The sequence below is a fragment of the Zea mays genome, chromosome 9 (genome assembly GCF_902167145.1).
Source record: "Zea mays cultivar B73 chromosome 9, Zm-B73-REFERENCE-NAM-5.0, whole genome shotgun sequence".
Lineage (NCBI taxonomy): Eukaryota > Viridiplantae > Streptophyta > Magnoliopsida > Poales > Poaceae > Zea > Zea mays.
Window position 1 is genome coordinate 72298203 of NC_050104.1, and position 9400 is coordinate 72307602.

The 9400-nt window shown below is 43.1% G+C and overlaps 2 protein-coding genes across 2 annotated transcripts; both read left to right on the forward strand.

The window, feature by feature from the left end:
* The first annotated feature begins 2405 nt into the window (after positions 1 to 2405).
* On the forward strand, positions 2406 to 3935 carry LOC100280824 (uncharacterized). Its single transcript, NM_001153744.2, is given in 3 exon segments — positions 2406 to 2678; positions 2803 to 2982; positions 3097 to 3935. Coding segments are annotated over 3 exon segments (957 nt in total). The 5' UTR covers positions 2406 to 2456; the 3' UTR covers positions 3652 to 3935.
* A 1680-nt stretch (positions 3936 to 5615) lies between these two features.
* Positions 5616 to 8711, forward strand: LOC109942543 (uncharacterized). The gene is made up of 4 exons (XM_020544621.1): positions 5616 to 5756; positions 5954 to 5957; positions 7497 to 7938; positions 8705 to 8711. The coding sequence occupies exons 1-4, from the start codon at positions 5625 to 5627 to the stop codon at positions 8709 to 8711; spliced, it is 585 nt and encodes a 194-aa protein (XP_020400210.1). The 5' UTR covers positions 5616 to 5624.
* The last annotated feature ends 689 nt before the right edge of the window (positions 8712 to 9400 follow it).

The following is a 9400-nucleotide window of genomic DNA, read 5'->3' on the forward strand; positions in this document are numbered from 1 at the left end:
CGAATAGAACACTATACGGTAGAGTGCCTTATAGTGGTTCAGAATTGCACTAGCATGCTCAATGTGCATCAGATATGGTGCACTAGATAGAGCACCCAAAGAGCTTGCAAATGTGCTCCCAAATAGCTTATACTTACTGATGTATCTAGTTTTTCACCGGATATGACATCGTACATGATACTCACAGAGGTATGTAATTGTGCATTTAAGGATCATACCCAGCAGTCGTGTGTGGTGTGGCACCAGTGCTGGCACCATATGCCACATAAAATAACAAATAGTTTAGAAACTAGATGTTAGAGGGGCACTAGAATGTCCAATGCATTGGTAAGTGACCATAAGATACATTTGGTTCCCCCAAAAAATTTAAAGTGGGGTTGCAACGACTAGTACCACCCCTTGGGACTATTTATACCCTTCCCAAGTCAGTTTATTGAGGTGTCTTGCCCTTTCTAGTAGTTGAAGCATCCACTTGAGTGTGAGAAAGTCGCTTTGCATAATGAGGAGATTAGAGAAGTGATAATCACATAATTATCGACCTCTGACTTGTGTACATCCACCACCCTCATAAGACTTGGCATAGTCAAGGGAGAGTCTGTTACTCTTGGTGATTGACATCACCAAGATGTCTAGTGGCGATCCGGAGTGTGATGATCACCAGGAGAGTTTATGGGTGACTCGACTCATGACTTGTACACAATTGTGAAGAAGCAGCTCGAAGCAAGCACATGGTCCTTGCACATACCAAAGGAGAGTGACCCACTTGTACAGGTGCTCCAATGAGAAGTAATATTGAGTGCTGACTCTCTGAGACCTCGGTAAAATATCAAGGAATCTTTTAACCTTGCTTTATTATATGCATTTACATTTGAGCAAATTGCTTCAAGTGCTTACTTTCCTAGAAATAGCCATGTTAGTATAGGGTTAAAAACTAGGTTGTAAAAGTCTTGTCACATATATATAAGGCAGTTGGGTGAAGTTGGGCTTGTAATTAGAATTTAATTTATGCAAGAAATTTTAGAGCAGCCCAATTCATCTCTCTCTTCTTGGGCATTGTGATCCTTTCACACTGGACTAATTTGTTGATTAGTTTTAGCAAACCCTAGGAGATACACAACACATAATCTTGTGGTTGTCTAGCCTAAGCAATGGATTAATACGGTGTTACTACATACTATCCATTCACATCCATTTCAACCATTAATGTGAATGGCATCCGTCAAACTTGATTCTTAGACTTCCTCTAAGCTATCGAGTGCTAAATTTCAGAACAGTGCATCATACTAACTCGGTAGGCTTATCTAGGTCAAGCTATTAGTCCATACCTCTTTTATGGTTGGCCAAAAAAAACAAAATTCTAAATTGCTCTAGGTGTCTCCTAACTCCAAATGTGCTAAGAACTATATCTTTTTGACCTTGTCGTCCATCATTTGAAAACTGAAAATGAATTTCATCACTGTTAGTTATACAAACAATTATTATAATTATGACCTAACTGATAATACCTCTATGAAATATATGTTAGTTAAAATAATCGTGTGTAGTTATTAGGCACCAAAATCCAACTGGGAGCCTGGATACTTTTATCTAGGAATGATAAACTAAGGAAGGAATTTAAGAGCCTTTTGTTTTTAGGGGCCCGCCATTTAGACCTATGTTTTTAAGGATTTACTTGGTTTAGGATCTGTTTATTTCCCTCTTAAATTACTTAGGTAAGATTATGGTGGAAGAGTAGGAGGGTAAAATATGACTTTGAGATTACAAATAAGCTACCCAATATTAGCTTATTTCATGTTATTTATAGTTCCAAAGTGATATTTTACCCTACTAACTTTTCACCATAATCCAACTTATATAATCTAGGGGGAAAACAAATACATCCTTAGTGTTTTACTTTAAATTTTAGTCTAGGGGTTTATTGGAGAGCTCTTCTGAAGAGCAAGGATAAATGAACTCGTCATTTTAAGGGTGTGCATGCCAAATTAAAATAACGTACGTCATAGGTACCAAGAGTGGAGCCTACGCCACAGTGTAGTACAGAGCTCGGTGCGTGCTGGAAGAATACAAATCGAGCACGCTGGTTGTGGCCCAAATGGCCAAATGGGAATATATATGGGATATATATAAGACAAACATTATCGATTTCCCTATAGAGACACATGCGGCCATTCATATACTCTGAAAGAAACAGCGTCTTTCGGGTAGGCCAGGACCAGGAGTATGCAACTCTTGCGGTCTTCCCCTCACTTGGATCATGCACACAAGATGATGCAAGAATTGGTCCCAAATTTCCACTTCCCGGCAGCCATGGTTGACTGCAGACGCACGCAGGACACAGATTGGGATCCATGCAACTCTACCTCGAAGCACTATAAATAGGGACTCAAATCGAAGCTGCCGCGCAGAGAGACCTTACGGCTTAAGCAAGTAGCTTCATTCACCGAGCGTGCAGGCACAGGCAGCAGCTTGCCATGGCGTCTCCCACCTTGATGCAATGCCTGGTCGCCGTTTCCCTCCTCTCCTGTGTCGCCCACGCACAGCTCTCGCCCACGTTCTATGCGTCCTCCTGCCCCAACCTGCAGAGCATCGTTCGGGCGGCGATGACCCAGGCCGTCGCAAGTGAGCAGAGGATGGGCGCCTCTCTGCTCAGGCTCTTCTTCCACGACTGCTTCGTTCAAGTATACTAGCTAGAATCCTCACACTATTATATATTCTTATAACAGCTAGCTAACAACACACAGCTCAATAATTTGACTGCGATGCATCATGACATGTGTATGCGACGGTGATGCATGATGACAGGGCTGCGACGGATCGATCCTTCTCGACGCCGGAGGGGAGAAGACCGCCGGGCCGAACCTGAACTCGGTGCGCGGCTTTGAGGTCATCGACACCATCAAGCGGAACGTCGAGGCCGCGTGCCCCGGCGTCGTGTCGTGCGCCGACATCCTCGCGCTTGCCGCGCGCGACGGAACCAACCTTGTACGCACGCGCGCGCCTTCTAGCTAGTTTGCATGGACGGTCAAACCGCTCGCGTCGTCGATCGTCTGACACTTTTCCTTTGCTTCGTTGTGCATCTCCGTACGTTACGTATAGCTCGGCGGGCCGACCTGGAGCGTGCCGCTCGGGCGGCGGGACTCGACGACGGCCAGCGCCTCGCTCGCCAACAGCAACCTCCCGCCCCCGACGGCCAGCCTCGGCACGCTCATCTCCCTGTTCGGCAGGCAGGGCCTGTCGCCGCGCGACATGACGGCGCTGTCGGGCGCGCACACCATCGGGCAGGCCCGGTGCACCACCTTCCGCGGCCGCATCTACGGCGACACCGACATCAACGCCTCCTTCGCGGCGCTGCGGCAGCAGACGTGCCCGCGGTCCGGCGGCGACGGCAACCTGGCGCCCATCGACGTGCAGACGCCGGTGAGGTTCGACACGGCCTACTTCACCAACCTGCTGTCGCGGAGGGGCCTGTTCCACTCGGACCAGGAGCTCTTCAACGGCGGGTCGCAGGACGCGCTGGTGAGGCAGTACAGCGCCAGCGCCTCGCTCTTCAACGCCGACTTCGTGGCAGCCATGATTAGGATGGGCAACGTTGGGGTGCTCACCGGCACCGCTGGACAGATCAGGCGCAACTGCCGGGTCGTCAACAGCTAGAGATACGCATCGGATTCGATCGATATACTTGTAGCTATAGCTAGCTTGCTCGTCGACCGAGCGCCCATTGATGGATCGACCGACACAGAGCTCGCTTCTGATGAACCCCAGTACGTGTACTCTCTAGTATATATACATAGATATAGCTATAGATTGAACACGTCATCAATACCAGTAGAATAAGTGGTGAACGACCACGCAACGACAAGAGTGATCGAAGCAGTGTCACTTGGTTACCGAAATGATTCATCTGACATTTTCGTATTGGATTTTGAACGCAACTATATATATAGACACCATCCATGTTTACTCTGGTCTCAGTCATGTGTTCGAAAGCAGTGAAGGCACATCGCTCATATTGTAGCATCTCGGCTAGACTGTTGCTGTACTTCAAGCCTCTAGCTAGTAGCTAGTCGTGTCACGTGTTCTCAACTGGAAAGAACGAGACAAACTGGAAGTATTTGCATTGGGCCAAAAATCTGCAGGGGTTGTGCCTCAGGCTTTATGTGCCCGCCGCTCGCCCAGTTCTTGAACTGAATACGTGTAGAGAATTCAATTTGCTTCGATCCACTTTCGTCGTCCGATTTTTCTCCCTAATTAAACCAGTTCTTTAACCTCATCAACTTTTTAACTGTGACTTTGATGATGTAGCACCACGTCAGAGATGGTTAATTGGAATAAGTTTAAAGTTTAAGCAGGTAAATCACACCAGAATATTATTTAAAAAATATCCAAAATCATGAAAATATATTTTGAAAAAACATTTTTTTACATGAACGCAGTTGTGTTCATATGCATGGTGATTGTCCGACTACGTAGAAGCCCTGGAATTATGTTTGTGCAGCAGAGCGAACGCTGGTCCCTTGCCCTAGATACATTCTAAAATAAGTTGTGTTAGGCCTCGTTTGGGATAGGCAGCCCACGGTCATAGACAACACGAGCTCTTCGTATGCGTGTTTGGGATGCCTGTTCGTAGGATTGCTAAGCCCGTGTACCGGCAGTTTTGACGGGGGTAGGGTTCTACTCCTCCGGCGGCTGGTTTTGTGTGCCCCGCGACGTCCTAACTTTGCGCCGCCTCCCTCACACGCCGCCGCCGCCGTCGTCAGCCACCGTCCAGCCGTCGCCACATCTCTCATTCACGGCCCCAGGTTGTTGTTTCTCTCGACCTCACCTCTGCTTTCTCACCCGCTGTCCGTGCCATCGCCATCTCTCTCATCCTCCACCGCCAGGTTGCAGACGCTGAAGAACTTGCCCTTGAACGGTGTACGGCGACGGCAAGAAGACGTGGAGCTTCCAGGACGTCTTCGATCTGGTGAGCACTTCGCTTATTTTCTCCCTTCCGATTTTTGTTTAGTTGCAGTTCATGGTCAGTGGACGATGGCAAGTTTTCTCCCTTCCGATTTATGGTCAGTGGACATTGAGCCTCTAGCATCCTCCACCAGATTTATCCATCTATAATTCTATAGGCTGAAAATCTGGTTGGGTTGGGCACTCAACCACCCTGAGCTGTACAAGTTGTAGAGTATGTTACGTTTCTCCTTATTTTTCTCTAAATATGTTCTGATTAGTTTTCATTCTAGATTGAGTGGTAGTTGTGTTTTTGTGTACCTGAAATGGATTTATTTTACGATGAAATTCACTAGATAATTTTAAAGTTTTTGTTTATATGTTTTTAGTTTCACAGTATCTTGATGTTCTACTAGTGCTAGTTAGTTAGCATTGCTTATCCATCTTGGTGTTAGTTAGCATTGCTTATCCAACTATATGTCGTACATACTATGTTCAGGTCATCAGTTAGCATTTCTTGTGTTTGAATTATATAACTGAATGCCAAGCTAGTCATGATAATTGTATCTCTCTCTATATAATAGATAATGAGTTCTTGGGAGGAGGATGCTAGACAATTTCTTTTAGACCAGGAAGAAGATGATGATGAACTCTTCTTAGTAATTGTACCTGTTGTTCTCGCGGCTATGCAAGAAGAGAAAAGGGCAGTCCATACTTCTTCTCTTACTGGTGCTATGAAGATTAAGGAAGTTCTAGAAGGGCATGAAATTTGGAGCAAAGTTGAGTTTAGGATGGAGCAAGATATTTTCAGAGCGATAGTAGCTTTCCTTAGAGCCGAGGATCTTCTACGTGACACACGAGGTGTTACTGTTGAAGAACAGTTTGGCATGTTTATGTACATGATCTCGCATAATGGTACTAATCAAGATATGCAAAAATGGTTTCAACACAGTGGTGAAACCATTCACAGGAAGATAAATGAAGTCTTTGATATAATTCCAGCCTTGACAAGTAGGTTTGTAAAGCTTCCAAGTTCAGTACAAACTCACATCAAAATTGCAACTGACTCTCGTTTCATGCCTTTTTTCCAGGTAGACATAAAACCCAAGAATTTCTAATTCTTCTTAGGTTTGTGTGCCTCTAATAATCTCTTTCCTAACATGCAGAATTGCATTAGTGCCATAGACGGTACTCTTATTCCTATCACTATTTCAGAAGACAAGGCTGCTCCATACAGAAATAGGAAAGGGTCTTTATCCCATAATGTTATGGTAGCTTGCGATTTTAATCTAAACTTTACCTTCATTTCGTGTGGATGGGAAGGATCCGCATCAGATGCTGGGGTTCTTCGTTCAGCACTTGATAGAGGATTCCATGTGCTAGAAGGAAAGTTTTATCTTGTCGATGGTGGATATGCAAATACACCATCATTCATTGCCCCTTATCGAGGAGTTTGGTACCACTTAAGCGAGTTTAGGAGTCGACGTTCCTATGCCAACTACAAAGAGCTCTTTAACCATCGCCACGCAATCCTTCGGAACCATATAGAGAGGGCTATAGGTGTCTTGAAGAAGAGGTTTCCTATTCTAAAAGTCAGAACTTTCTATCCTATTCAGTCTCAGGTTAAGGTTCCAGCGATAGCAGTTGTCTTTCATAATGTAATTAAACAGCATAATGGCCAGGAAGGGTGGCTAGATCACCTCCCAAGCAACATTGAACCGTCTCAATATATCGATGTCCCAGAGGGAGAAGTCAACTACCCTACCGGCTCGGAGTCTGTTGCTGGAAACAATTTAAGGGATGACATTGCGATGTAGATGTGGGTTGCACACAATGTTTAGTTGATGTGATAGCACTTGTATCGTTATTTATGTACTTGATGCACCTAATATTTGTATCTTATTTATGTACTTCTTGCACACAATTTAATTTTTATGTGTAATTTAAAATAGTAATGGCAGATGAAGCATCTAGGGCGAATTGGAACTTCTTATGTGAGAAGGGTTTAATTGAAGTATTAATTGAGCACAAGGTTGATGCCAGATTTAAGGGACAGAATGGTTGGAACTCAGATGGTTGGAGAAGCATCACTTGTAAGTTCAATGAGAAATTCCCCTCAGCACATTTCACAAAGCAACAACTTCAAGACAAGGAGAAAGATTTGAAAGCAAGCTACAAGGCCATAAGCAACACAAAGAATGAGAGTGGTATAAGATGGAATGAGACTATGGGCATGATATTAGCTGAACTAGATTTGTGGGAGAAGTGTGCATGTGTAAGTTATTCTCTCTCTTTTGATAAAGTAGTATCATTCCAAAACATGCCTTTGTACTAATATATGTTGTATTCAATAGAAATTCCCCAAATTAAAGAAACATCGCAAGAATGGGCTTCCTCTGTTTAGGAGCTGCGAGGCCTTGTATGAACGTAGTTATATATCTTTCTGACTTCTACTAAACAGATATGAGTTTTTATGAAGAAACACTTTGACTTTTTTATATGGAGCATTGCTAGAGGTGACATGAGTTTCACTTCTACTGAACCGGTGCTACATGTAGCATCTGTTGATGAACCAGTGCTACATGTACCACGAGCGGGCAGCGAGATCAATGTTGCTAGACCAAGTGTGGGCAGTGAGACTAATGTTGCTGGACTAACTTTGGATCGAGAGGCTTGTGAAGTTCAGTCACCACCTTCTGGTACGTCAGTACATGGAAGTGGAAAAAAGAGGAAGAAAAGTCAAGTTGCAAGTGTTTTGGATGACTATTTGGAGCACAAGAAGAACCAAACAGATAAGACTATGGATGCGTTCCTTGAGAAGAAGACTCGTGGAGAGGAGTCTATCGATAGGTGTATCCACATATTTGAAGCTATGGAGGACTTGACAGATGAGGAGAAGGCCATTGCAGCAGAGGTGTTCGAAAATGAATTGTATCGGGAGATGTTTCTGAAGCTAACAATTCACAACGTGCGGCTGATTTGGCTTAGGAGGAAGATAAGGTATGTGTATATATATGCCCTTCCTTCCTCTCTGAAAACAATTGTAAATTCTAAAGAAACTTGTGTATTTACTTCCTTTCTAATTTCAGTAGGATTACATCTACCTGATAGATGGAGAAGGTGTGACGGATGGCTTCTGCAATATGGTCTCTGCAATGTTTTTTCCAACAAGATCTCTTCAATTATTTTTTGATTCATGGAAATACTGTACTAAACTTGAAAAATGATTCATTTACTCTATTTTGACCAGTGAAGTTCTTGTTCTAAAACTGATAGTATGAGTTAACTTGTCTCCAAAACTGTGGTTGTTAAAACTAGTAGTGGTAAATAAGCCAGACTTCATCATTATGTTGTTGCTCTGAACATATTTGTATCACAAATAGAACAATTTTATTCCTTGCACAAATAGAACATTTTTGTATCACAAGTAGCTCAATTGTGCTTCATGCTAAGGAAAGTTCTAAGTTTGTTGTTTTTATTCCTTGCAGAAAATCGAGGTTTGCCACAGGAGCATCAGTCAGAGGTGCTTCATGTTAAGCATATAGGAATATTGGCTTTATTTGCTCTCTCACTATGTGCTAGCTGGTTAAGTAGTATTAGCATTGCTATTGGGTGCTATCTACTGTCTTTTGGATGAAACCAAGCTATTAATTTGTTCTGCTAGTAGGCGCTATTCTGAATTTTCAAGTTCTCTGGAATTTTTACTCGAACCACAATTTGTATGGAGTTAAGAACTGTTCTGCTTGTTCCATCAATATGTATGCAGGTTCTAATACATATTGTGGATCTGATACATATGTACACACTCTCATAATTCACTGGTTCATAAAAATTTAGAATACATATGTGTTCAAACGTCCAACTCTACTTTCTTTTTATTACTAGTCTGCTATTTTATTTATACGTTCATTTATACATTTGTTCATTTATACATTTGAAGAGAGATGTGTTAGAAGAGTCACTGGACACCCTGATAACCGATAACCAAACGATCACAGGGCGCTCAAACCCCACCGGGCAGCACCATACGGGGAAGAAGTATAGCAAGTTTTGCCCCCATCGGTGGTATCTAACCTGGGTGGATGTTACCTGTGTTGCCAAACGAAGCCTTAGACTTAGATCTAAATACTACCAGACAGAAGTTCTTTGCCGAATGTTCTAGACACTCGACAAAGGCCATTTTACTCTTGTTAAAACCATTATCGAGTGTCACACTCGACAAACATTTTATCGGCAAAGGTTTTTTGCCGAGTACTTTTTTTCGACACTCGGTAAAGACTTTAACGAGTGTCGAAAAACACTCGGCAAATTAAGAATCACAAAAAACCCAAGAAAACAGCAAAACATTTTTCTTAAATTATGGGAACAACTCCCTAACTACTTTCATTGCCATACTCATGGTCCTATCATTTTTCACAATTTTCTGAATCAAATTTACATGTTTTGTGAATACTGAGATTCA